The sequence below is a fragment of the Heteronotia binoei genome, chromosome 5 (genome assembly GCF_032191835.1).
Source record: "Heteronotia binoei isolate CCM8104 ecotype False Entrance Well chromosome 5, APGP_CSIRO_Hbin_v1, whole genome shotgun sequence".
Lineage (NCBI taxonomy): Eukaryota > Metazoa > Chordata > Lepidosauria > Squamata > Gekkonidae > Heteronotia > Heteronotia binoei.
The window spans coordinates 91,807,401-91,834,201 of NC_083227.1; the positions used below are offsets into that span (position 1 = coordinate 91,807,401).

The following is a 26,801-nucleotide window of genomic DNA, read 5'->3' on the forward strand; positions in this document are numbered from 1 at the left end:
TTACAGTCAGTATTTGTATAATAAAAAGTTGAGAGATACTTTCCTACATAGGATAAAAATGTTTTCCTGTGTTACAGACAGAAGGTTCCTCTACTGTTTCTTCTGGAAACCAGGCAGCTGAAGTTAAAGGGAACCAATCTAGTAGTGCACAAATCCCATGTCTGCTGTCAATGCCCACCAGAAACCATATGGATATTACCACTCCTCCATTACCTCCTGTAGCACCTGAAGTATTAAGAGTGGCAGAACACAGACATAAAAAGGGGTTAATGTATCCTTACATCTTTCATGTTCTAACCAAGGTAAGAATTCTAGATTTGAGTTTTAGAAAACAAGGTTTCTAAAAGCACAGATTAATCTGAAGTTCTGCGTCATTGCTTGAATTCTGTTATAGCCAAGTCACTGGTATGTTAAAGGCGAGGAACACTTTCAGCCTAGTATCTTTTGGTTGCATTCAGTTGTCAATGAACCACCAAACCATAACTTGCTTCAGGTGACTGAGTATCAACTGCTAGTTTATTCTTGGACATGTATTTCAATTCCCTTCCTCTTGTTCATGTCTTGGTTTAGGTTTGTTCTAACTGCACTTTGTTGTGACGTCTGAATGTGAGAGCTGTAGCAAACTGGAGATTTATTTCTTCCCCTAGTAACCTGGATTAACGATGATTAAATAAGAAGAGCTCTGCTGAATCAGACCACTAGTCCAGCATCCCATCTCTCACACACTGACCAACCAGCCAACAACACAGCATAGAGGCTGAGGCCTGATTCACAGGCTTGGTGCCTCAGAATGTGGATTTTCCCCTCAGTCACCATGGCTAGTAGCCATTTATAGACATATCCTCCATAAATCTATCTAATCCCCTTTTAATTCCTGTGCCCATCACTACATCCTCTGGCAGCAAATTCCATAATCATCTTCGTGGTCTCTGTGCTTCACACTCATGGGATGAAGCGCCGATCCCCGATCTATAATTCCAAAGTCCAGGAGTTTTTGCAGCTTGACCTCGGTGGGCATGCGCAACAGCCCCAGTGTGCATGCTCACCCAGATATCCTGCCAGTTCCTTCTTTACTGCTGTGACGGTAGACATGTTCGTGGTTGCTCCAGTCAGTAGTTTTACTTACCCCTTTTTCCTCCGGGTTTCTCCTCGTTTCTTCGTTCTTCGTACTAAAAACAAAACCTGTTTGTTTGTTGCTATCCCTTTGGGGTTTCTCCCCACCCTCCCAATTCCTTGTCTATGGAAAAGCATTGGGGGGTTTTCAGGCAGTGCCTTCAGTGCAGGAGCAAGATCCCTCCTCCTGACGAACAATCCCTCTGTTTGCTGTGTCTTGGGGATGGTCACCAAGTGGAATCCTGCCATCATTGTTCGAAATTTTTTAAGCAAACCGGAAAAAACCGAGCGGCAAGGCTATCAGAGGCACTGCTGAAATCGGCTCTTGCACTGCAGATGTCGACATCGGCATCGACCAGCACTTCGATAGCCACTCCAGCATCGACATCGGTTCAGGCCTCGTTAACGAGCCAACCAACTCAGCCCCTCCCGGAAGCCAACCGCCCCCACAAGTGTGCGGGCTCAATATCCCAGTCAGAACCCTTGACTCTGGCCAAGAAGGTCAGAGGGGATCGGGACTCTCGCTCTGCTGAGTCCAAGAAGCATAAGAAGGAGAAGAAGAGGCACCAAGATCGGCAGACCCCTTCTCCGCCACTGAAGGACCTGGCAATGGTTTCGGGAGGGCCTCCGGAAAAGATCCTTGCATCACGGATCCGACCGAAAAGCCCCTCGGGTCCGAAGGATGCTCAACATATCTCTCTTTCCGGCTCCGATCCGGAGATTGACCTTACACAGTGGTCAGCATCCTCATCCACCTTGAAGAAAGGTGGCGATCCAAGTTTGGCACTTCCCAGCCAAAGGACTGCTCGACGCTGAAAATGCTGCTGATGCCTCAGCCTGATCAGTTTGGGGAGGCTCCGGACCCTTTTCAATGACTGCATCCTCTGCCCAACTGGGACCCACGCCCGTGGGCGTATCCATTTTGGGGCTACTCCTATCACTCTCCATACCCTTGGTACTCTCCTCAGAGCTCAGACTGGGACCAGCACTCTTGCACCGCTCCAGAGTCTTGTCGCGTTCTCCACCTGGTCGCCGGGACTCATAGATATTGACTTAGACCCCAAAGATAGTCAGGAAGCAGGCACTTTCCAGCATCCCTGACCTCGAGCAGACACCCTCTACTAGGATCATGATAGACACCCCAGGCTTACCATCAGTGGACAGCACCCCATCCTCTCCATCTACCTCTGATGACGAGGTGGAGGACAAATCTGGTCAACAGCAGGAAGGGTCCTCACCGGAATCCAGGATAGCTGAGGATCTCCCAATCTCTCCTTCTGAGGACTTAGTCATATGGGGAGTTGTTTAAAAGGATGGCGCGCTCCCTATCTCTCCAGTGGTCCAGCCTCAACCGGTCATTGATGATACAGTCTTTGATATTATGCAGAAGGACACCTCAACAGCTGTAGCCCTTCCATATGTACAGATGTCCAAGAACAGGACGCAGAGTTTCTTTTCAACCATCCACGCCCTAACTCCGTGATGTTGTTGTCCATTTCCAAGGCTAAGAAAACTCACTCCTTGCCTCCAGATAAGGAGGAAAAGAGGACTGATACTTTTGGCAGGTGATTCTGTTCTGCGGGCACATTCGGAATAAAGATTTCCAATTACTCTGTCTGCATGGCGAGATATCAGTATTCCCTCTGGGAGCAACTTTCACTGCTTTTGACCACCCTGCCTGAGGATAAACATACCCTGGCCAAGAAGGCCCAGAGGGAGGGGATGCTACTAGCAAAACAGCAACTACAGGTCTCAAAGCATATGGTGGACACTGCAGCTAAGACACTTACCTCTGCCATCACCTTGCATCATCACTTCTGGCTTCGTACCACCGCCCTCCAAATAGACACTAGATCCTGGGTTGAGGATCTCCCCTTTGAAGGAGAGGGTCTCTTTACCTCCACTACTGATGCAGTCCTACAAGAAATGGACAAGAGTATTAAGACATCACGTAACCTGGGGGTACCTGCTTCTTCCTCTCACTCCAGCAGGCCTCGTGCCTGGTCCCAGCAGTGGCCTAAGAAGCCCTACCAGACCAAATCCCCTGATAGATCGTGGAAGCCGCGTGTGGGACAGCATGACGCCAAAAGCTCTTTCACTTAAGGAGGCAAAGCCAAGTTTTCTTCCTTCTCCTCTCACATGGGAAAGTCTAAGAACACCAGGAACCCCAAACAGGGACATTGACTTTGGCACTCCCCCTTCCCCACTCCCCCCCCCTCCTCTGGGCCCACCCACCTCCTCAGGTTTTTGCAAGCATTGCAGCGGATTACCACCGACAAGTGGGTCTTATCCATCATAGAGGAGGGTTACGCGATAGAATTTGTTCAGCCCCCTGCTCATTCCAGATTGGTGATCACACACCCAACAACTGTACTACTGGAGGAAGTTCAAAATTTTCTCAGCAAGCAAGCGATAGAACCCATTCCCGACCGTCTCAGGGGTTAGGGTTTTTATTCCAGATGCTTCACAGTTCCCAAGCGGGACTTTGTCCGATTATGGATCTGAGGAGACTGAATGAATTCATTGCTTATCAAAAGTTCAGAATGCTAACTCTGCAGAGCATTCTTCCACTCATCAACAAAAGGGATTGGATGGCTACCCTGGACCTGAAGGATGCCTATTTCCACATCAGCATCTTCCCCAGTCACAGGAGGTTTCTTCGTTTTGCTATTAGGACGAACCAATACCAGGTGCTCCCCTTTGGGCTCTCCACTGCCCCCAGGGTTTTCACAAAGACCATGGTAGTCATGGTGGCTTATCTTCATTTCCAGGGTATCATCCTTTTTCCTTATATCGACGATTTGTTGGTGGTTGCAGTGTCTGAAGCTTCTCTATGAGCTCATCTGCAAGTGATTCTCAACTTCCTGAGGAAACTAGGACTTCTGGTGAACGAGAAGAAGTCTCACCTGGTTCCAGCGAGAAGAGTTCAGTTTATAGGAGCTATTCTGGATACTACGTGGCATCTAGTGTTCCTACCAGAGTTGCGGGCGCTGGATATCATCTCCCTGGTTCAGCTCCTTCAAACAGTGAGATGTGCTTCAGTTCTGCAGATCCAATGTCTCTTGGGCCTCATGGCAGCTACTACCAATATCTTGAGGTTCACGAGATTGCGGATGCAAATCCTTCAGCCCTGGTTCATCAGGGAATACAACCCTGTGAGAGACATCTCGTCCAAGATCCTTCAAATTCCTTCAGTGGTACTCCGCCCTCTGGACTGGTGGAGGGTGAAGTCCAATCTCTGCGAAGGGGCACTGTTTCATGTTCGGCTTCCTTCAGTCAGGGTGACAACAGATGCCTCGCTGTGGGGATGGGGGGTGCACCTAGACGATCTCTGCATAGGCGGCCCATGGCCCCCGTCAATGGCACACCATCACATCAATTTTTTAGAGCTCATGGCAGTTCACTTAACCCTGAGGTCATTCCTACGCCTGATCAGCGGTCAGACTGTGGCTGTGATGTCAGACAACACGACAGCTGTAAGCTATATAAACCATCAAGGGGGAACTGTCCAGGAAACTGTGTGCTGGCGATGCAGCTTTGGGAAGTGTGCATAGCTACCCAGACCTTCGTTGTAGCCACCTACCTGCCGGGGCAACTGAGTGTGCAAGCGGACTCCTTGAGCAGGGGGGAGGTTTCCCATTACGAATGGGAGGTGAACTGGATATACTTCGAATCCCTTTTCCTGGACTGGGGTCATCTCAGGATAGACGTGTTTGCCACAGCAAGCAATCGAAATGAGAGCAATTCTGTTCCAGAGAAGGAATGGACCCAAGGTCCCTGGGGGAATGGTCTTCTACTCTCGTGGGCAAACAAGTTCCTCTTCTTGTTTCCGCCCATGCCTCTTCTCACCACAAATTGGCCCAGGAGCATCTGGAGTGCATCCTTATTGCTCTGTGGTGGCCGAGACAGAACTGGTTCCCTGTCCACCTGGCCATGGCGGGAGGGTGTCACCACAAGTTTCCTTCGGAGCCGGATCTCCTATTGGCTCAAGGAGGTTGCCTGTTTCACCAAGACATCCCTCATCTCAAACTGACGGCTTGGCAGGTCAGCTTCTGGAATTCTCCAACAGAGTGAAGCATGTGATGTTGAACAGTAGAAAGCTGTCAACTTGCCGCTCCTATGAGGGAAAGTGGTCTTAAGTTCCTGACATTTCTGGGGGACAAGGGCATCAGTGCCCATAATGCTTGTCTGAAGCTTGTGTTTCCTACTGACTTTTGTGGATGCTGGGCTCAATCACTTCTCAATTCGAGTGTATCTGGCTGCAATCTCAGCTCATCACGATCCCGTGAATGGCGCATTGGTTTTCACACACCAGCATACAAAGCATTTTCTGAAAGGTCTTCTGTGGCTCCACCTGCCGTCTAAGATTCCTCCTCCTGCTTGGATCTGCCATTGGTCCTAGAACAGCTATCAAGGCAGCCTTTTGAACCCTTGGCTACTTGCTCATTGCATCTTCTCACCTGGAAGACTGCCTTCTTAGTGGCCATCACTATGGCCAGGCAGGCAGGTGAATTGGTGGCTCTGTGGTGTGATGCTCCATACATCTCATTCCATGATGATGGGGTGTCGTTGGCCCCGGACATCTCATTCCTCCCTAAAGTGGTGTCCAGTTTCCACCTCAATCTGGAGGTGTTTCTGCCTACATTTTACCCTTTTCCTTCTGCGGAAGAGAGACGTTTGCATGCCCTAGACGTTAAGAGGGCACTGTTGTTTTTTGTGCATCGCACCAAGCCATTTAGAAAGGATCCCAATCTATTTGTCTCCTATGTGGCCCCTAGGTTGGGTGTCAAGATCTCTGCGCAGAGACTTTCTAAGTGGATCACGGAGGCCATTAGACTCCGCTACCTGCTGGCGAAATGTCTCTTGCCAGGGCCACTCTGTGCGCATTCCACTAGGGCTATGGCTACATCTACAGTGTTCCTGAAGGGTGCTTCCTTGGCAGACATCTGTTTGGCTTCAACCTGGGCATCTCATGTCTTCATGCGACATTATGCCTTGGTTGTCCGGAAGCACCGCAGAGCACAGCTGGGTACCCTGGTCCTTCAAGCCACTACTTCTGCCAGCTCCCTCCACCAGGTAAGCCTAGCTTGCTAATCTCCCATGAGTGTGAAGCACAGAGACCACGAAGAAGATAAACAGGTTTCCTACCTGGAACTGATGATCTTTGAGTGGTCATCTGTGCATTTACACTACCCGTCCTCCTTCCCCTCTGCTGCCGGTCATGGGTATTCTAGATAGGTGGCGGCGGGAAGGAACTGGTGGGATATCTGCGCCCACCAGGTGAGCATGTGCACTGGGGCTGTCGTGCATGCCCACCGAGGTCAGATTGCGAAAAATCCTGGACTTTGGAATTACCGATCAGGGATCGGCCCTGGTGCTTCATCCCATGAGTGAGAATGCACAGATGACCACTTGAAGATCATAGGTTACAGGTAGGAAACCTGTTTTTTTAATTACTGTCTATGTAAAGTAGTATTTCCTTGTTTGTCCTGAACATACTGCCCATCAGCTTCATTTGATGCCCTTGAGTTCTTGGGGTGAGGGTCAAAGATTTCTCTTTGTCAATTTGCTCCACCCCATGCATCTATCTATGATAATAAAAGCCTTCCTGTGGTGGCAAAATTGAGCACCTTATTGGTTGGGACTAGGAGGGACTGTGGGGCATCAAGCGTTGGCCCATCAAACTAGCAGTCGACAATACTTGAATGCCAGTGGTTCAGCCTGCTCCTCTCTCCCACCTGAGTGACTGTTGCTAGCCAGTAAAGCTGATTCTCTCAGTGAAATGCAACCAACCTTAGTTCTGGCAGTTACTGGCTCTCCCTACTCTCCCATTGGCTGAAGCTCCTGTCACACTGATTCACAGAGCAGAGAAAGAAACCCTAACCTCGATTGACTGAGGAGGGAAGCAGGCAGACAACTGCTTTCCTTGAATGGCAGAAAACTCCTCCCTATCCTCCTCTGGAAGGGGAAAAACTGTTATCAGAAAGAAAGTCTATCTCTGAAAGGTGTCACTTCAGGCCTCTGAGGGAGCACTCCTTTGGGCCCGTCCTGACTATGGCTGCCAGTGCCAGGTTGGTGGAGATTCTGTGGTGGAGTTTGAGGAGGGCATAGGAGTCAGGGCTTCAGAGTAAGGCCTGCCAGACACAGGTTCTTGCTGTGGATGCTGACTGGGTGATTTTGGGTCAGTCACAGACTTCCAGCCTAACCCACCTCACAGAGTTGTGAGAGGAGAATGATGTAAGCTGCTTTGGTCCCCTCCCCCCGTACAATGGAAAAACACTGTCATTTTTCCTATATAGAGGTTGCAGGGAAGGAAAGGCAATGGTCAGCTGCAGTCAGAGAGCCAGATACAGGGAAGGAGATAGGGTTGCCAACTCCAGGTTAGGAAATTCCTGGAGATTTATGGGATGGAGCCTGTAGAAGGTGGGGTTTGAGGAGGGGTGCGACCTCAGACAGGTACAGTGCTCTCCCTGCTCTCCCACTGGCTGGTCCTCCTGGGGAACTACTGTTGCCAATCTCTAGGTGAGGGCTGGTGATCACTCAGAATTACAACTGCTCTCTAGATGGCAGAGATCAGCTCCCCTTGAGGTGAGGGGGGGGGAGTGAATGCCTGCATTTTGATGGGTGGGAAGACAGCAAGGTTGGGAGGCACTCACCCAGAGCCTCTTTCTAGAGCCCATTGTATTTTTCTCCACAATGGGCCTTATTCCTAGTAATTTTGTAAATCTGTCATGTTGTCATTCCCCCCCTCCTTAGTCATCTCTTTTACTAAACTGAGAAGTCCCAAATTCTTCAGCTTTTCCTCATAGGAAGGGTGCACCAACCCTCATTGTGGTTTTCCTTCCTCTGTACTTTTTCCAGCTCTACAGTACCCTTTTGGAGATATGGTGACCAGAACTGTACACAGTATTCCAAATGAGGCAGCACCGTAGATCTATATAGGAGCATTACAATATTGACTGTTTTATTCTCAGTTCCTTTTCTAATAATCCCTAACATAACTACAACCCCAAGGTCTTTTTCCTTCTAATTCTCAGCAAGTTCAAACCCCATTAGCCTTTACTTGAAGTTGGGATTTTTTTTTGTTCCAATGCGCATCACTTTACATTTACCAACACTGAACTTCATTTGCCACGTTGTCACCCACTCCTCCAGTTTGTGGAGGTCTTCTTCAGTCATCCTTGGTTTTCACCATTGGGTGTCATCTGCAAACTTGGCCACTACTCACCCCAAGTTCCAGATCATTTATGAATACATTCAATAGTACTGACTCCTTGTGAGACCCCACTGCTTCTCTCCATTGTGAGAACTGTCCATTGATTTCTACTCTTTGCTTCCTATCATTTAAGCAGTTTTTAATCCATAAGGCCTGTCTTCTTATCCCATGACTGCTAAGTTTTCTTATCCCATGACTGCTAAGTTTACTCAGGAGTCTATGGTGAGATACCTTGTCAAAAAGCCTCTTGAACGTCTAGGTATATAATATCTACTGTGTCACTGTTGGCTACATGCTTGTTCACTTTCTCCAAGAACACCGAAAGGTTGGTGAGGCAGGACTTCCCTTAGTAGAAGCCATGCTGATTTTCCCTGATCAGGCTATGTCCATCTATTTGCTAACAGTTTTATGCAAATGAACACCCAGAAGCTTCATGTGTAATAAGATGGTCCTTCAAATACTGTAGCCCTTAATTGTTTATAGTTTTGAAAGAACTCTGAATTACCTACAAATAAAGTGGAAGCAAGTGTGAAAGTCTTTGATTACTTATTGTAGTGAGTCTCTGTTAACAACATAGATGTCATGGACATTTTTTTTTCTTTTAAAAAAGGGAGTAGTTGCTGAAACATGCATAGCTTTGCCAAATATCATCTTTATTCAGGAGGATCTTTTAACAAGCTCTGATAGGCAGGTTAAGTTCCACTTCTCTCTAAGAGCAACCAATGGGAACAGGTAGAATGTTGGTGAGAGGTTCACAGTTAAGGTCACTAGTTCATTGAGAGGGAGACTTAGAACTGTCTGGAATCCTAAACCAGCAGGTAGCAAAATAAAGGCCTAATGGGGACTGGGAAACTTGTAACAAAGAAACTTGAATACCTCAATAGAACTGTGGTTCAGAAGTTCAAGGGTGGAGCAACTTTGTAATCATCTACCAGAATCACTTCAGTGTTGTGTTTTAGTCATAAATAAAAGTTAATTCCTTGCATGTTTAACCCTGTGGATTGGATGTGTATGGTCGCAGAAAAAGAGACCCAAACATATAAGATCTTAGCTGATAGGTAGGTATGGATATAGGTAAATGGTGGCAGCATGCGACTGAAGCAGCATTTGAGTAACAGCCCCTGAAGTGTCTGTGTGAGGGATGATTTAAAGGCGTATGGGCTGTTCTGGTAGTGTCTCTGGGAGTGAGAAAAGGGATCCAATGTGTAAAAGGGTCAATTTAAAAGAGGCAAGATGGGTGATGAACTATGACATGTAGCCCTGGACCTGTGTAGCAGCAGTGGTGAAGGGTGGTTGGGTCTGTGAGTATGGGGTCACACAATCAGTGTTGGTATAAGGCACCCTGAGATAGGGATGCTGCTTGTGCATGAATTGAAAATGTAGAATCTAACATCCTGCACAGACTGCGAGTGCCCTCTAGGGAACACCACCTTTATGATCCAGCACACTACCCACTAGCTGTATCTGTTTTTTGTTTAGCTTTAGTTCCAGTTTATCACACTGCATTCATCTCATTACAGATTCCAGGCACCTCTTCAGAGCATCCCTTGCTACATCTGGAGTAAATTAAAAAGGGGAAAAGCCAATAGAACTGTGTGTCATCATTACATCAATGATACCTCATCTCAAATCTTTGGATGATTTCTTCCACTGTTTCATGTACAATAATCTTGTATTTGGGAAGCATTTAAAATATCCACCTTATTTACTTGTTCTTATTCATGAGACATTTAGCCCTGTGTTAAAATTCTCTGTTCTCCCAGTGGACTGTTTCAAATACTACTTATACTTCTTTTACGTCCCATTGCTTCTCCAGCCCCTTACATGCAAAGACTACCTTTTTATGATCAACAGCACAGATTGATTTCTGCTTGCTGGTAAACTGTCAGAGTAAGGTAATTCACTATCTTTTGAACAAGGTGAATAACTTTAGGGAATCCTGAATGAAGCATATTGTTTGAAAACGTTGCAGGCTGGTTTAAGGCTGGTTTTGGAACTGAAGCAGCCTTAGTTGCCCTGGTGGATGATGACTTGCGACAGCGGGAATGCAGCCCTGTTTTTTCTTCTTTTTTTCTTTTTAAATTTATTTGTTTCGTAAAAGCAAAAGAAAAATAACAGGAAAAAACCCTAAAATTTAACAACTTTTTTTAAAAAGCAAAGCAAAAATACATAAATACAGGACAAAATTATAACAGTAGTGGTGGTAGATCTACACAAGTTTCTATAAACAATTTCCAGATATCTAAAAAAAAAGTCCATATGCAATTGTCATCTGTAAGCCATGTGTTCAAATGCTGGTAGTTGTAAGAATGGTGATTTACCAAAGGTGGGCTTTTATCTTTCTAGTATTGTTATATGAGTCTTTCAGCTGTAGTAAGGACATCGAGGCCCATTTCTGTTGACTATTGGTTAGCCTTTGTCCTTGCTCTAGTTCTTTTCCATCTATACATCTCTGATGTTCCCAAGATGATATCCAGGAAGTTTGCTTATGCCGATTACATGGCAATTGCAGTAAGGCACAAATCAATTGAAAGGACTGAGGAAATACTGACTAGAGACCTTGATATTTGAGCTGACTACTGCCATAAATAGTGACTTATCTCTATTCCAGGAAAAACAGAACGCTCCTTTTCCATCTCAATAACAGTCTTGCCAACTGTGAACTAAATGTCTGCCTTAATGACACCTGACTTATACACACCCATACACATAAGTACCTTGACATTACTCTGGACAGAACTTTGAGCTGTCCATCACCATCTTACCAATATAGCAGTGAAAATATGCATACGAAACATCTTTCTCTACAAATAATGTGGAACAACTTGGGGGTGCTACGTCTACTGTAATGCTTAGATTATCAGCTTTGGGTTGGTGTATAGTACTGCAGAATATGGTGCTTCAATGTGGCTCAGCAGCTCCCATGTCCACAAACTACTCAATACAGCAATCAGAACCATCAGTGAATGTATTAAATCCACTCCGACCTATTAGCTAGCCACATTGTGCCACATTGCTCCCCTTCATTTCCAAAGATGCAAAATGCTCTTTGTGAATATAGAAAGATAATTGAAAACAGAGTTGCCCATTCACAAAGACATGACTGATGCAAGCATATCCAGGCTAAGATCCTCCCAACACCCAGCAATAAGATCTGAATAAATCCTGCAGTCACAAAATTTCAATCTAGTGAATGAGTGGTTGCAAACATGGATGCAGTCAGTTCCACCTGATATCCATTACCTGATAAAAACCTAACAAGAGGCCTGCAGGATTTGACTTTACCATATGAAGTATGGAAGAAAGCATATAAAGTATGGAAGCAGTCTCTACTTCAGATCCATAGAGAGAGTAGACCCTGTATATTCTCCTGGACCTCACAGTATTTCTCTGGACTGCTTTTTGGGGTTGGAACTGGCAGGCATTATTTGGTGGTTTTAGTCTTACCTCAGAGGTAGATTCCAGATTGTGGTGCTGGAGACTGTTGGTCCACTCTTTGGTCTCTGGCCTTACAACGTCCTGCAAAGTTCTATCTTGTCCCCCACACTTTTCAACGTCTACCTAAAGCCTCTGGGAGGGATCAGCTGGAGATTTGGGTGGAGTTGCCAATAATATGCGGATGACACCCAGCTCTGTCTTGCACTTCCAATAAATCTCAGGCAGGCTGTGGAAACTGTAAACAGGTGTCTGGAGAATTTTAATTCAAATAAAATGCAAGTGCTATTGGTGAGGGAGAACTTGACCCAGAAAATAGAAGGTCTTCTAAAGGAAAAGGTTTGTAACTTCAGGCAACTGCTGGGCCCAAGCCTTTAGTTGGATAAACAGATGGCAGTAGAGGCCATGGCTGCCTTTCACCAGCTGTGGCTTTCCTGTGTGGGAGAAATCTCGCCACTAGAATCATAGAGTTGGAAGGGACCTCCAGGGTCATCTAGTCCAACCCCCTGCACAATGCAGGAAACTCACAAACACCTCCCCCTAAATTCACAGGATCTTCATTGTTGTCAGATGAGCATCTAGCCTCTGTTTAAAAATCTAGGAAGGAGAGCCCACCACCTCCCAAGGAAGCCTGTTCCACTGAGGAATCGCTCTAACGGTCAGGAAGTTTTTCCTAATGTTGAGCCAGGAACTCTTGATTTAATTTCAGCCCTTTGGTTCTGGTCCTACCTTCTGGGGCTACAGAAAACAATTCTGCACCATCCTCTATATGACAGCCCTTCAAGTACTTGAAGATGGTGATCATATCACCTCTCAGCCGCTTCCTCTCCAGGCTAAACATCTCCAGCTCCTTCAACCTTTCCTCATAGGACTTGGTCTCCAGTCCCTTCACCATCTTTTTCGCCCTCCTCTGGACCCATTCCAGCTTGTCCATATCCTTCTTAAAATGTGGTGCCCAAAACTGAACACAATACTCCAGGTGAGGTCTTACCAGAGCAGAGCAAAGTCATATCATCACTTCACGTGATCTGGACACTATACTTCTTTTGATACAGCCCAAAACTGCATTTGCCTTTTTAGCCACCACATCACACTTTTGAATCATGTTCAGCGTATGATCTACTAAGACCCCTAGATCCTTTTTGCACATACAACTGCTAAGACTTCCCCATCCTATAAACATGCATTGGATTTTTCCTACCTAAATGCAGAACTTCACATTTATCCCTGTTAAAATTCATTTTATTGATTTTCAACCTGTCAGGGTCATCCTGTATCCTGTTTCTGTCTTCTACTGTATTTGCAACCCCTCCCAATTTAGTATCATCGGCAAATTTAATAAGCATTCTCTCTATTCCTTCAGGGCAGATCCTTGAGGCATTCCACTTGTCACTCCTCTCCAAGAGGATGAGGAACCATTCACAAGCACTCTTTGGGTGCAATGACTCAGCCCACCAGTTTGGCGGGGCTGATAGCAAGAGACGCGTTTGTGCCTCCGTGGATTAGAGAAACGGAGTCCAAGTTGGGTTATTATGGACTATCTAAACAATATTTGCTCAACATGGAGTACAATCTGGTTAAACCCTTTCTTAAAAAGAGAATCTTGGATGTCGAAAGACAGCATGATTTGAATCAGCTTAAAGGTTATTTACCAGGAATAGAGGAGCTACATAAAATAACACCGATGCCATACTTGCATAATCTTGATAAAGTTGAGTATAGGAGAGCATTTACCCTTCTCAGACTTGATATGTTACCGTCAGCTATTATTGAAGGCAGATACACAGGACAACCATACGAGGAGAGATTGTGTATTTGTGGGGACAAGAAACCGGAAGATAGGGAACATGTATTATTCCAGTGTAAATTATATCAGTGTATTAGGGCCGACTATATACTCCCTATCTGTTCCAGTGTCCCTGGGAGAAATATTAGATATCAGCTAGACAAATTATTGGCGGATAGGAATAAAAGAACCACTTTATGTGTGGCAAAATTTGCTTCGCGAGCTATAAGTCTCCAGAAGCAATTCCTAAGGGAAATATCCAACTGAATGCCTTGGCTATGGAACCTAACTAGTGTTCTGGAGGGAAATTATATCATACTGTGTATGTTTTGTTCTGATTATTGTTTTACCTGATTGTATTTTATTAAGTTATTTGTATTTAATTTGACTGGTCTATGACCGTATTAAACTTGACTTGACTTGACACCTAACAGTAACAGGATCCAAACCACATTTTGCCAACTTGTCAACAAGGATAGTATGTGGAACCTTATCAAAGGAAAGGATAGGTCCCCTTTGCAAGCACCATTTGTTTCCAAATTTGGGGTGACGTTGCTTTCACAACATTTTCACGGCAGACTTTTTACGGGGTGATATGCCATTGCCTTCCCCAGTCATCTACACTTTCCTCCCAGCAAGCTGGGTACTCATTTGACCGACCTCAGAAGGACGGAAGGCTGAGTAAACCTCAAGCTGGCTACCTGAAAACCCAGCTTCCATCAGGGATCGAACTCAGGTCATGAGCAGAGCTTAGGACTGCAGTACTGCATCTTTAACACTCTGCACCACGGGGCTCTTACCGTATCAAAAGCCATACTGAAATCAAGATAAACGATGTCTACAGCATTCCCCTGATCCAGCAAGGTAGTCACTTTCTCAAAAAAAGAGATCAGATTAGTCTGACATGACTTGTTCTTGAGAAACCCATGCTGGCTTTTAGTAATCACAGCCATTCTTTCTAAATGTTTCAGGACCGACTGATGATTTGTTCTAAAATTTTTCCAGGTATAGACATCAAGCTGATGGGTCGGTAGTTACCCAGATCATCTTTCTTTCCCTTCTTGAAGATGGGGACAGCATTCGCCTGCCTCCAGTCTTCCGGCACCTCTCCTGTTCTCCAAGAATTCTCAAAAATAATAACCAGAGGCTCAGAAATTACATCTGCAAGCTCTTTTAGAACCCTTGCAATTCATCTGTCCCTGAGGACTTAGTTTCATTTAAAGAAACTAGGTGTTTCTGATCCTAGGTTGGAACTTCATACCCTCATTATATGTTCTGTTTTTGCCATGTTGAGCACTGTTTCCCTCAGAAGAGAAAACTGAGGAAAAGTGGGAATTGAGCAGTTCTGCCCTCTATTCATCACCTGGTACAAATTCACTTTCTTGCCCTCGCAATGGGCCTACCATGTCCTTGCTCTTTTTCTAACTCTGAACATAAGAAAAGAACCCTTTTTTGTTGTTTTTAGCATCTTTGACCAGCCTAAGCTCATACTGAGCTTTAGCTTTCCTAACTTTCTCTCTACAAGCACTGGTGATTTGTTTATATTCATCCTTAGTTATAAGGCTCTCCTTCCAATTCCTATAGGAGTCTTTTTTTATTTCTCAAGTCTTTAGAGAGCTGTTTATGAAGCCAACTCGACTTCTTTAGGCTTTTTCCAATTTTTCTTCTCATAGGAATCGTCTGTGATTGCGCTTTCAATATTTTGTTTTTAAGAAACTCCCACCCCTCCTGAACCCCCTTCTTACTAAATATTTCTGACCATGGGATTTTACACAGCATAGTTCTAAATTTGTCAAAGTTTGTCTTTCTGAAGTCCAACCTATAAGTCTGACTACGTATAGCTTTTCCCTTCCCTAAGACTGTAAATTCCAGAATCACATGTTCACTACTGCCCAGGGTGCCCATTATTTCCACTTCTTCAATCAATTCTTCCTTGTTGGTGAGAATCAAAGATAGCAGATCTCCTTTTCTTCATCACTTTCTGGAAAAGGAAGTTGTCATGAATCTGTTTGAGTTCATTTTTGGCAGAGTTGGACTTCCAACAGATGTCTGGGCAATTGAAATCTCCCATGATCACTGTATCCCTTCTCTTGGAGAACTTTGCAGTCTGTTGTAGGAGTATCTCATCCAAGTCCTCTGCCTGGCTTGGTGGTCTATAACAGACCCCCACAGTAATATCACTGATTTCTTACTCCTTTTATTTTTGCCCAGAGACTCTCAGCTGCGCTGCCATGCTCAGATTCACATATTTCCTCACAAGTATATGCCTCCTTCTCATATACTGCTACGCCTCCGCCCTTTCTCATTTACCTGTCCCTTTTAAATAAATTGTGCCCCTGAATCCTAATATTCCAGTTGTGACTGTCATCCCACCAAGTTTCAGTAAGGCCTATTATGTCATTGTCTCCTTCCTGTGTTAGGACTTCCAGTTCCTCCTGTTTGTTTTCCATACTCTGTGCATTAGTGTAGAGACATCGGAATTCACGTTTTATGCATCCTGAGGGTTTAGTTTCTGTACAAACCAGCAAATTAACATTACCTAGCGTATGCGCCACTCTGCAAATCTTTAATGTTCTTATCTCCATTTTCTGGAATCATACGAGGCTTTGAAGTGTTGTCTTGCTTCCCCATACAATTTAGTTTAAAGTCCTCCTTATTAGGTTAGCAAGGCTGTTACCAAACACCCTTTTTTGCTACCGCTGTAAAGTGCAAACCATCTCCCGATAGAACACCATCTCGAAAGCGTAAGCTATGGTCCAGAAATCCAAATCTTTCCTGACGACACCATTGACATAGCTGGTTGTTTATTTAAAGTATTCTTCTTTCTTATTCTAAGTCACGGCCTTCAACAGGAAGAACTGACAAGAACGCAACCTGTGTGCCCAGCTCCTTCACCTTCTGATCCAGAGCCACATAGTCTTTTCTAATACGTTCAGGGCTATGATGGCAGTATAATTCGTTCCCACATGGATCAGGAAGAAAGGATAGTAACCTGTGGGCTTGAGAAGTCTTCCAATCCTTTCTATCACATGCTGGATGCGTGCACCCAGCAGACAGCAGACCTCTCAGGATGACAAGTCCGATCGGCACACTTTGGGCTCCACCCCTCTGAGCAAAGAGTCTCCAATCACCACCACCTTCCTCTTCCTATATTGAGGAACAGAAGCTCCAGGCTTCTTATCCACAGGATCCTAAGAAACTTTGTTCAAGCTTCGTGGAGGCTGGGGCAGTAGCCTTTGTTCCAGTGGTTCAGAATCAGTTACTGTGGGGAGATCTTGGAACCTATTGCTGAGCAGTAGAGGCTCAGAACATATCCTGGTTTTCTTTCTCCTTCGGGTTACATTTTTCCAGGAACCCTCCTCCTGTGTTGGGCTCTCTTCTAATTGCTGAAATACCATTTCCTCTCCCTCCTCTTGTCCTTTCAAGAGCGCCTCATGCGTTTTGTCAAGAAAATCCTCACCTTCCTTTATACACTGCAGTGTGGACAATCATGCCTCCAGTCCCTGTGTCTTCTTCTCCAGCAGGGCCACTAACTTACACTTGCTGCAAGTGTAATTCATGCTACTCTCAAGTGGAAATACAAACATCCCAGAGTCTTTACACATCACTGCCTCTGTTTCCTCACCAGCCATACTGCTGCAATCCATTTCAAAATTTTCTTTATCTTCACTTCTCTTTAAATCTCACTACCCAACTGCCACTTGAAACTACTTGTGAGTAACTACCCAGCTTTCTACAGAACCCCTAGGCCCTTTGGCTCTTGCCCTTCAGTTCGTGCCTCTGGCAAGGATGAGCCTTGCAAATAAAAGGCTCAAGTCCCCACCCACCTATGAGTCAGAGCAACAGCAGAGGGTGGGGCCAGCAACTACCCCCAGGCAAACAAGCTCTCCTCACTCAGCAGCAGCTACACAAAAGACACACAAAAGCAATCAGAAACCCCTCTCCAGCAGGCACTAAGCACTCACACAGTTCCCTCCCACAGCAACCCTAGGTAATGCTCCCCAGCAGTTTTAGAAAAGCAAATCAACTCTCACTCACCTTACCAGCCGTTCTGTCCCAGCTCCAAGCACCTTCCTCTAATGCATCTGAGCCACTGTAGGGCATGCCCTGGTATCATTTAGATTAGATTACTGCAGGGTTTTCTATGTGGTGCTGCTCTTGAAGACTGCTCAGAAGTTACAGTTGGTACAGAATGCTGAGTGACCATATTACTCCAGTCTTGTTCTGTCTACACTGGCTCCTAGTTTCCTTCTGCATTCAACTCAAGATATTGAGTTTTAAAGATCATTGCTGTTTTGGACCATCATACCTTAAGGAACTGCCTTCTATATGAACTTAGGACTTTTTTTGTAACATGAACTTCTTTGCATATTAGGCCACACACTGCTGATGTAACCAATCCTCCAAGAGCTTACAGGGCTCTTAGTACTAGACTACTATAAGTTCCAGGAGGATTGGCTACATCAGGGGTGTGTGGCCTATTATGCAAAGGAGTTCCTGCTACAAGAAAAGCCCTGAATTTACTCATCAACTCTGGTTATCTTTGGAGGCTGTGCTTTGGGTGCCTGCTATCTGAAGCTAGCTGGATGGCAACCCAAGAAAAGGCTTTCTAGGACATGGCATCCAATGCAACTTCCTCCCCAGGGACATTCATCTGTCTCCCTCTATCATTGTCTTCTGCTGTCTGTTGAATAACTGTTATGGACCCTCTTCCTCGGTTTTGGAGTTGAGTGTTTATATGTTTTTATTGATGTATTGTATGCATATTTTATTGTAAACGCTGTTCTGATGTTGAAATGTTTTAATATTTTGATGTTGCCGCTTTGGGGACCTTTTTAGAATAGAAAGACAGCAAAGAAACATTTTAAATAAATATTTATTTTCATTTCATCTTAACTGCCTGGCAAACATACATGGTAAAACAGATAATCCAGAAATGTAATTTATTGTAGTTTAAATATGAATGTTTTTGCATCCAAAGCAACATGCATATAAGGGAATATTGTTGGACCGTATACTTTTACTTGCTACTCAAGTAGGAGAAGCTGATATGAATGGGGAGAGCAAGCAGCTTTGTGGCATGAGCATAAATTGTTGCAAACACCTACAGTTTAAAAGTTTTTTTGCTTTGCATCCGTTAGGAAATTTTTGGAGTAGGACTCATTCCCACTGGGTTCAGTAAGGGAGGGAGGATGACTGGCAAGAACCTCATAATTTGAGAGAGAAACTTGTTCCAAAGTTAAAATCATTTATTAACATTAAAACCATATTGCAGAAACTTTTAATCATAAACCATTCTGGTATGCAGCATACAGAATTAATCACGTTAAACAAATAGCCTAATTAAAGTGCACTGTATAGAACATGCTTGGTTGTTTCTGCCAAAGATCCATGAGGTGTTTGCCCAGAAAACTCAAGAAACAAAAACAAAATCACACATTAAGTACTTTTTCGTATCCATAGGAGCTAATGTAACTGTCAGTTAGGTCTGTGATGAGCATCTGATGCATCTGATAGAACCCAACCCTTATCATACAGTAAGGCATGAACCTTGACCTAATAAAAACAATACTATGAGGGCAAGAAGCCTGTTGCTTCAAAAAACAATAACGATTTATAATCAGTGGTACTCTCTGAGTCGTGACAACCATGGAGACACATAGATAAGACTTCAAGGGTGAAACTTACAGAAGTCAACAATTCTTCTAGAGCAAAGTGTACTGACAGAACAGGCCAGAGATGCAAAGCCTTATGGGGATTAGAACCAAACAGAGAGCCATAATCTAATTCAGAACTGGATGGAACTGTCCTGTCTCTTCTATAATCCCTCCACAGCATCAACTCTTCGTTTGTTTAAATTATTCCTTGCCACTATTATTTCTGTATTTGTATTACTTCCATCTTAACTTGCTAATGTTTTTGTAGAAATAGAAATGGGGGGCAGTTGGTTGGTTGTGCATTTTAAGAGGGGTCATAGACACCTTAACATCTTCTTATCTTACTGTAAATCAAGTTTTTGCATCTGTTTACACTATAATTAAAGCCATATTTCCTCTTATCTTTCCACAGCATATCAAAGGAAGTTTTGTATGCATCAGAACAAATTTTGGCCCTTGTTAATTAGAATGTAATAAAAAAAAATCTTGATGGGAATATTCCTTGATTTGTTCCACCGAATGTTCATATCAGGAATATTTTGATCCTTTCAAATGCAAATGTTAGCATCAACCAGTATATGTTTGATTAGATTCTGAACTTGTCTTTCTAACATCCTTCGAGATTACCCTAGCAGCACAGTGTACAGAGTTTTCAGTTGACTTTAACTTGCAGCTGTTCTTGTTACTTGGATGGGCTCCTAGGAATGCCGTCCTCCTTCTCTTCAGCAGATACCCTGACCAAGAATTGTTATCACTTTTCTGCCCCTAAAGTGTGATGGAAAAATAATAGAAAGGGCCAGTTGGAAGTATCAGATGGTGAAGGCCCAGGGGTTGCCTACAAGGTGTTTTGTTTCTGAATAATGAATTCTTGTACTTGGAAGTCTTTTCAAACAATTCAGTGAAATAAAGGTCAGAAACTTCCTTGTCATTTTATTAAGAACATTTCTTATCTTCTCAGTGAGGATCCAAAGTGACTTACTGGGAATATAGGCATAAGTTAGGCAATTAAAATAAATGTAAACAAACTTGGGGGGGGGGTACATAAAGCCTCCTTAGATATCTGGCATCTACTAGTATAGTCCAGCCAAGCCAGAGGCAGCAGACCAGGAGTCCTTTGGCTCACCCAGATGATACATACCTGCAACAGGATACCATCCAAACGCCTCCCCACACACACATGTTGAATTTACTAAAGTTTAAATTCTTAGTATTCTTTGGCATTGAATAGATCCTTCAGTTTCTATGATAAACTAGCATAGCCCTTACTGAAAATTGATATTTTGCATTTGCATTCTTAAAATTAAAGCTTCTTTATGTTCTCATTAACTGCACATGAAAATCCATATTTGGTTGTTTGTAAGGCTTCATTGATTAAAGAACGTAAAAATTTAGATCTTAAGGGACCCCCCCTCCCAATCTTATTAAGGGATTAAGTACAATAAGGCTTTGATATCCTGAATGGATCTGCTAGATTTTGTGCTTCTAATTGTTTTGTTTGATGTACAGGGTGAAATCAAAATTGCAGTTTCTATTGAAGATGAAGCAAACAAAGACCTGCCTCCTGCTGCTCTCCTCTATAGGCCAGTTCGTCAATATGTTTACGGAGTCCTGTTCAGTTTGGCAGAAAGCAGGAAAAAAACAGAGAGACTTGCTTTTAGAAAGAACAGACTTCCTTCAGAATGTATGTATTTACCTTTTTGTTAACTTCAAACAGTCGCTCAGTTCAGATATGTCACAAAGCCATGGTTTTAATTAACTGTAGCTGAGAAAAAACTGGGCTGGATTGAGCCCTGTTCATCAAGTAGAAGGGCACTTGTGTAGGGGAATTCTCACCAGTATTCTATGTCACATCCCTGCTGTTCCCAGGGTCTTCTCCCAGATCTCCAGTGATTGCCAACTCTGTGTTGGGCTATCATAAGGGGCAGGGAGGGCTTGTTTGGCTTGGGGCCTGCCTGCTGCCCTTGGCTGAGATGCAGGGCCAGGACACACTGCCTGCCACTTCCTCCTCTGGACAGAGTATGTTGAATTCCTGCCTCTACTGCCTGGGATCCTGGAAGGATGGCTGGCTTTTCATATGTAGCAGGCAGAATCTCTTTGGTCCACCTTCCTGAGCCCAGCCAAGAGGCTTTCTCCTTTTAGGCAGCCTGGGGAAGGCAGGTGGCCAAATGTGCTGACGTATGTAAGCATATGAACTGGCCAAGCTGGATGCACTCTGCACAGCAGTCCAAGCAAGAGAGAAAAGCCTGGTGCTCATGTAAAGTGTGCAGTGTGTGCAGAACACTGAAGGTTGAGTGTGGAGGATGCTCGCCAAGTTGGGCGAGCCAGAGCCTGCCTTGGTCCCTTGGATGTGTGGAAAAGATTAATAAGCGGCGAAGCCAAAATACATGCAAGCTGCAGAAGCTCCCTTACATACAAGCAGTATGAATGTAACAGTCTAAATGGAAGTGGGGGTGATGTAAAGGTCAGGAATGGGAGCAGGCTTTCAGAAAAGCACACTGGATTTGCATGTGTCATGGGCAGGCACTGGATGTGAGTCTATGTTTTTGCATGTAGAGAATAATATTTTGGGTGGTTGGATAATGCAGGAGATGAAAGTCTGCAAAAGTCAATTAAAATGGAGCTGGCATCTTTGGAGAGTGGCAGCGCTTGAAGATAGCTTGTGGTGTTGCGAAGTATCGCAGTTTCCCTTGTGATTCATGCTTGTTTCTGAATATAGAGCTTTGATGGAATTGTAGGATTGTGCAGCTGCCTCACCCCTGTCTTCTCCCCAAAGCATGTTGACTATAGCAGTTTCTTTAAGGCAGGGCTTTGTTGGGTTCCCCTGGATAATGCCACTTGGCCAACTGTCTTTGGCTGTTGCACCTGTGGCAGTGGAATGCTCCAGCTCATCAAAAGCTTCTGAAATGTGTTCACCTCTATAGAGCCACAAGAGTCTCTGGTTGTTGCACCTCAGTTGTGTGGCAATAGCTCTCTGTGTTGTACAAAACGTCTTGTGCACATAGAGCAAAGGGGTGGTTGGTTAGGTGCTAAAGAAGGGTGTGGGTCACAGTCAGTGGTAAAATATTCCAATACCTGGCATTACATTTTATGGCACCTTAACCCAGCAAAGTGGCATTTATGTCAGATCCAACCCTCATAACAAATGAGTTTAGAGCATTTTGTCTGCTATCATCTTCCACTTGGATTCATATTTCTGTGCTCCTGAGTGAAAATACAGTTAGTCCATAAGCCATGCCCATAACTGTGGTTTGTCAACTTTGGCATATCAAACCATAGAAAGCACAAATCATGTTTTGCAGACCCAGTTTTAAGTCATGATTCATGATTCTTGTCTGCCATCACAGTACATGATTTTTTGAATGATGTACATGCTACAGTTAAACTTCCTTAATCATGGTTTCTTATGATGTCTTAACTGCACCACTCACCTTTGACTGAAAATGGGAGGAGGTGTTGTTTGTTTGAATATGCCTTCTGTCAGCTTAATTTCTGATGTTTGGATTAAAATTGTTAAATTACTTCCATGGCTTTATTTAAAAAAATGGTTTATCTAAGATTGGTTGTAGCTAACAACTTCATGTTTTCTGAAAGTTTAGTTACTGCCTCTTCTTGTCTTTTGTTTATCTTTCTTCAGGTCTTGTTTATCTCTCTTTCTTTCCCAAATCGTTACTGTAATTTTTGGAATGTATTATTGAAGTCCTATGTTTGCCCTCTCTGAAGAACTGGAGTAGAAGATGCAGTTATATCTTATGGTTTTGCTGCAGATAGCGAAATGTCTGCTGTGTTCTGGCTGGCAGCTGGAAGCATGGATCCAAGCGTGGTGGTCAATTGACTTCCCTGTGTAAAGTATCCATTTCATAGACACAGCCCCGTAGCCAGGATTTGAAGAATTGGGGGGCCCTGATTTTTTTCAGGGGGCATATAGTGTCCCCAACCTTCATGGCCTTCTCTCCTACCACTGCTCAGGAGGAAAGCTGCCAGCTCACTGCCATACAGCCTCCCCCCTCCCCACAGCTACCCCAAGGTAATCCCTTTCCACCTCTCTTCCAGCAGCTCTGGTGGGGAGCCACTCAGAGGTTTAGATACGTTCCGCACGGTCTCCTGCCCTTACCTGTAGCATGATCCAGCTAGGCAAGCCTGGAGGGACTGGGGGGGGGGGGTGGAAGGCGCCACCAAGTCACAACCGACTTCTGGGGCTAAAAGATCTCCAATTTGGATTTCTTCCTGTCGGACGGTGAGCCGAGGCTGCCCAAGCGCAGCTCCCACCCTCGCTTGGGTAGCCAGCAAGACCAGGCCAGAAAACCCCTGCAGGCGAACATCACCTCTCCACTGATCCCCAGCCCCGGACTGCAGCCAGGACCTCCACTTGTGTGCGCCAGCCTACCTTACCCTGTCTGCAATGGAGCCATCCGCCCCCTACCCCCACCGCCCACTGAGGGCTGGAACGGCCTCTTCTTGCAAGCGCCCTCTAGCCCAACGTTAGCCCAATGTGGAGCTTAACTTTCAGTCCTGGGCGCTGAAAGTGCCCTGTTGTTTCTGCTTGCTGAGGGGTCAGAGATTTCTTCCAACCCCTAAGCAAACAGAAGCAACTTTGAGCTTAACTTTCAGTCCTGGGCTCTGAAAGTACCCTGTTGTTTCTACTTGCTGAGGGGTCAGAGATTTCTTCCAGCCCCTAAGCAAGCAGAAGCAACAGGGAGCTTGACTTTCAGTCCTGGGGATGAAAGTGCCCATTGTTTCTGCTTGCTGAGGGGTCAGAGATTTCTTCCAGCCCCTAAGCAAGCAGAAGCAACAGGGAGCTTAAGTTTCAGTTCTGGGCTCCGAAAGTGCCCCGTTGTTTCTGCTTGCTGAGGGGTCAGAGAATTCTTCTGGCCCCTAAGCATGCAGAAGCAACTGTGTATGATCACGTCCCCTAAGCAAGTGGAAACAACGGTGTATGATGACAGCAGAATGGAGAAGGATGCAGCAGAGGCACTGGAGGCTGGTTAGGGACCCCAAGTCAGGAGGCCCTGCCTAGCAGTCAGGGGGCTGTGCCCCCACAGGCCCCCTCATAGCTACCGGCCTGCATAGACATAAGTCGTTTCCTCAAGAATAAGCATGCTATATGAGCTGGCCAGCCTCCTCTTGGTTAGTGGGGTAACAATTTTCTAAAGGCATCCTTTTACATAGATCCTGGAGATAAAAATGTTATAGATGAGAGGAGGAGGAATAAGCCTAGTTGTCAAAGTTGGAGAGAGATGATCTGTGCTATAACAGTGCAGGATGAGATTTTGGAAAAAGGAAGCCCTTGTGCCATTCAAATAAGATCATTTTCAGCTGTTGTTAAGGTAGAATTGTCAGGGTCCTGGAGCTCAGTGAAGGAGCAGAGGAAATCAGAATAAATTTCAGTGAAAGTCCAAAGATGCTAAAGAAACAACCTAAGGAAGCAGAAGAGATCATTCCATTCCCAGTTTTTTTTTTCCTATCAGAAATGAAGAGTCATCGAGACATCCGGTTTGGATTTCATGGAGAATTGACAAGCTTTCCAGTGGGGGACCTCACCAGACCCTCTATTCTGGACAGAGAAGGTGTTTTAATATCTGCTGTCTACATCATCTAGGCAAGATGATGGCCAAGATATGCTTAAAGTTCTGAGAGGTACTTTGGCTAACGAGAAATCCCAGGGGGGGTTTCTTTTTGGCTTTGAAGAGTCTCCGGAGAAGGACCGCTTCTAACGTCTATGGAGGGTATCTGGGGTCATTAAATCAACATATTCAACGTGTGCCAAGCTTCTTAAGGGCTAATTAATCGTGGATGAGAAACAGACCAGTGTGTTTGATGTCGGGACTTCAAAGGTAAAGAGATTTTTATCTGTTGCTCCGGGACTAAATTGGGAAATATTTGGAAGGCAAACGAAGGTCTGGACACATAAACAACTTGTAATAATAAAGAAGGAGGAGGAGGGGGAAATCTTGGACTGAGTTAAACAGATCTAAGGCTTAAAAAACGCAAACGCTGATATTGTTTGGAATTTTTGTGGTCACTCCCCCCGAGAGTGGAAGAACTGCAGATCAACAAGTCATTACAGGAAATGACGTCTGGGAACATCGTGAGACTTCACAACCATAGATAACGAGACTTTGTGGCAAGTGTGGGCGGAAGAGGCCATCAAGGGAAGGGAAAACTACAGTTTTTTTTAAGCCCCTCTAGGACTAAACCATAGAGAAACATCAAGCACCATTTTGCGAAATTATAACTTTTTTAAAAATTAATATCTGGACCCAGGGGCATAGGAGGACGGCGATTTTGGGCTTTTCTGAAAGGGCATGCCCTAATCTATAAGACTAGACCATTTAAAAAGAACTTGGTGACTTCAATTGTAAAGCCTATATTTATAATGGGAAGGCAGTAATGTCAGCCCAAAAACCATTACAGACAAGAGCCAAGACACTAGAAGAGGGCAAAAAGGCTGGTAAAAAAGGACAGATGGATGCCATGGAAGCTAGATTGTCTAAACTGATTAAAGATTCTATAAGTGATTGTAAGAAGGGATTAAAAAAAGATATAGACGTTCTCAGTAAAGAGTTTAAATCAGTATCCAAAAAAATCCAAGAGGTGGAAGAGAGAGTGAAAGACCATGATGAAAGAATTAATACAGTGGATTCCACTATTAAAAAATTGCAGTACAAAGCAGTACTGCAGGACTGCAAATCAATGGAAAATCAGATATGTTTGAGAAGTGTGCCTGAAAAGGATGGTGATTTAAGGAAATACATAATAAGGATTATTGCTGAATATGTTGGAGATGATCCTGAGGAGACTAATTATTTTTATGACAATATTTACAGGGTCAATTCAGAATACGCAAGGAAAAATAAACTATCAAGAGATGTGGTAGTGAGATGTGTAACAAGAGACTTGGTGGGAAGGATTCTAAGTAAACAGTATGAAGGCAAGCTGATTGTGGAAGGCAGTGATGTTAGAATTATGAAAGAATTACCAAGGAAAGTCTTAAGTGACAGAAGATTATATAAAAAACTGACTGAGCAATTGAGAGAGAGTCAAATGAGATATAGATGGATTCTCTCAGAAGGATTGGTTTTTGACTACAAGGAGAAGAGGATTACCATTACAAGCACTCAGGAGATGGAGAAGTTTTTGGTGGAGAATAAAGAATTTGGAGGTTCAGATTAAAATAGAAAACCATGATGGATTACAAATTATTATCTTGGAATGTAAATGGACTTAATTCACCACAAAAAAGAAAGGCAACTTTTCATTGGATTGGGAAGCAAAAATGTAACATAATTCGTCTACAAGAAGTACATGTTAAACAATTGGATTACAAATATTTGTGGAATAAGCAATTTGGTATGGAATTTTTTTTATTGGCTAAGGAAAAAAAAGAGGCGTGGTTTTTTATGTAAAACAGGAATTGGAACCAAAATTGATTTTTAAGGATGATGATGGTGGATATATTGCAGTGCAAGTGATGATGAACCACAAGAAGACTTTGCTATTGGGACTGTATGCTCCTAATGGAGCAAAAGATTCTTTTTTTAAGGACATTATGCAGCGACTTGATCAAGAGACATATGAGCAAATCATGTTAATGGGA

At 44.2% G+C, this 26,801-nt stretch overlaps 1 protein-coding gene across 2 annotated transcripts in view; it reads left to right on the top strand.

The window, feature by feature from the left end:
* The window catches only part of FAM120A (family with sequence similarity 120 member A), a 156,536-nt gene that overhangs the window by 58,461 nt on the left and 71,274 nt on the right, over window positions 1-26,801 (top strand). For both annotated transcript variants that reach the window (XM_060239817.1, XM_060239816.1), the window contains exons 9-10: window positions 78-302; window positions 20,714-20,888. In XM_060239817.1, coding sequence (XP_060095800.1) covers window positions 78-302; window positions 20,714-20,888 — 400 coding nt within the window. The remainder of the gene's footprint in view (window positions 1-77; window positions 303-20,713; window positions 20,889-26,801) is intronic.